Consider the following 1,055-nt stretch of genomic DNA (forward strand, 5'->3'; position numbering starts at 1 on the left):
CAAACTTGCCCCCATTCCCTGTATTTGAACTGAGAGGAACAACTTCTTCAGGATCCCCTAAGAATCCAAGTCCGTGATTCCTGGATAGATGACTTACTTTGATGTCCTCTCTGCTTTTCCTCTCTGCTGGGCCAAAACGGACCGTGGGAAACTAACTCTGCTCCACAAGTTCTCAGGCTGGCGTCCTGCTTATCAGGATCTCTTTTCTCTCCTTCTAGATCTCTGGAACAAGGTCTTTGTTTTCCCAACAGCATCTACCACAGCTGTTGTGCTTCTCCATGTCTCCAACCAGAAACCCTTGACCAAGCTGACCGTCTGTTTGAGACACTACACCCTCCTGTCCCGTTCGTATGGCCTCTTCTCTTATGCCACCCAGTCAAATAGCAATGATTTTCTGATTTTCAAGAGCCATGCCAACAAATATTTCATTTACGTTGGTGGTTCCAGCGTAACTTTCAATGTTCCTGAGAAGGTTGAACCGAGCTGGGATCACATCTGTGTGTCCTGGGACTCCAGCAATGGGCTGGTCCGGTTCTGGCTCAACGGAAAACCTTTTCCTCGACAGAGTCTGAAAAAGGGCTACAGCATCAGCCAGGAGGCCTCCATCATGCTGGGGCAGGACCAGGACTCCTTCGGAGGGGGCTTTTATCTCAACGAATCCTTTGTGGGGGAGATTTCAGAGGTCAACATGTGGTCCTGGGTGCTGAACCCATCTTTGGTTAGACTGTCCAAGAACAACATTGACATTACTAACCGTCTGATTAGCTGGAAGTCCCTGAGCTACACCATCAAGAACGAGGTCTTTGTGGACGATTTGCTGAGTCCCCAAGAGGAATGCATCTGTTGAAAGAAAGACAGAAGAAAAGAAAATTCTCTTTGGAAAAAAAAAATCTATATTTCTGCAATGGGATGCCAATGGCTCAAGTAGCCGTTGATGAATTACAGGCAGGTGATCCATGCTTGAAAAGCAGGTGTGAGCATGCTGGTTTCTTTATCAATAAAATTAACTTCTTTGGTCATGTTCTGCTGCCTGTTCCTTGTGGGTTCTTCTTATG

The 1,055-nt window shown here is 46.7% G+C and overlaps 1 protein-coding gene across 1 annotated transcript; it reads left to right on the top strand.

Moving 5' to 3' along the window:
- Positions 1-218: 218 nt before the first annotated feature.
- On the top strand, positions 219-847 carry LOC107302330 (C-reactive protein-like; the record flags this gene model as incomplete). The annotated part of the gene is made up of 1 exon (XM_015831426.1): positions 219-847. A coding segment is annotated over one exon (629 nt), but the record flags the coding sequence as incomplete, so codon positions are not given.
- Between the last annotated feature and the right edge of the window lie 208 nt (positions 848-1,055).

The sequence above is a fragment of the Protobothrops mucrosquamatus genome, unplaced genomic scaffold, assembly GCF_001527695.2.
Source record: "Protobothrops mucrosquamatus isolate PMUCROS unplaced genomic scaffold, P.Mucros_1.0 scaffold49579, whole genome shotgun sequence".
Classification (NCBI taxonomy): Eukaryota; Metazoa; Chordata; class Lepidosauria; order Squamata; family Viperidae; genus Protobothrops; species Protobothrops mucrosquamatus.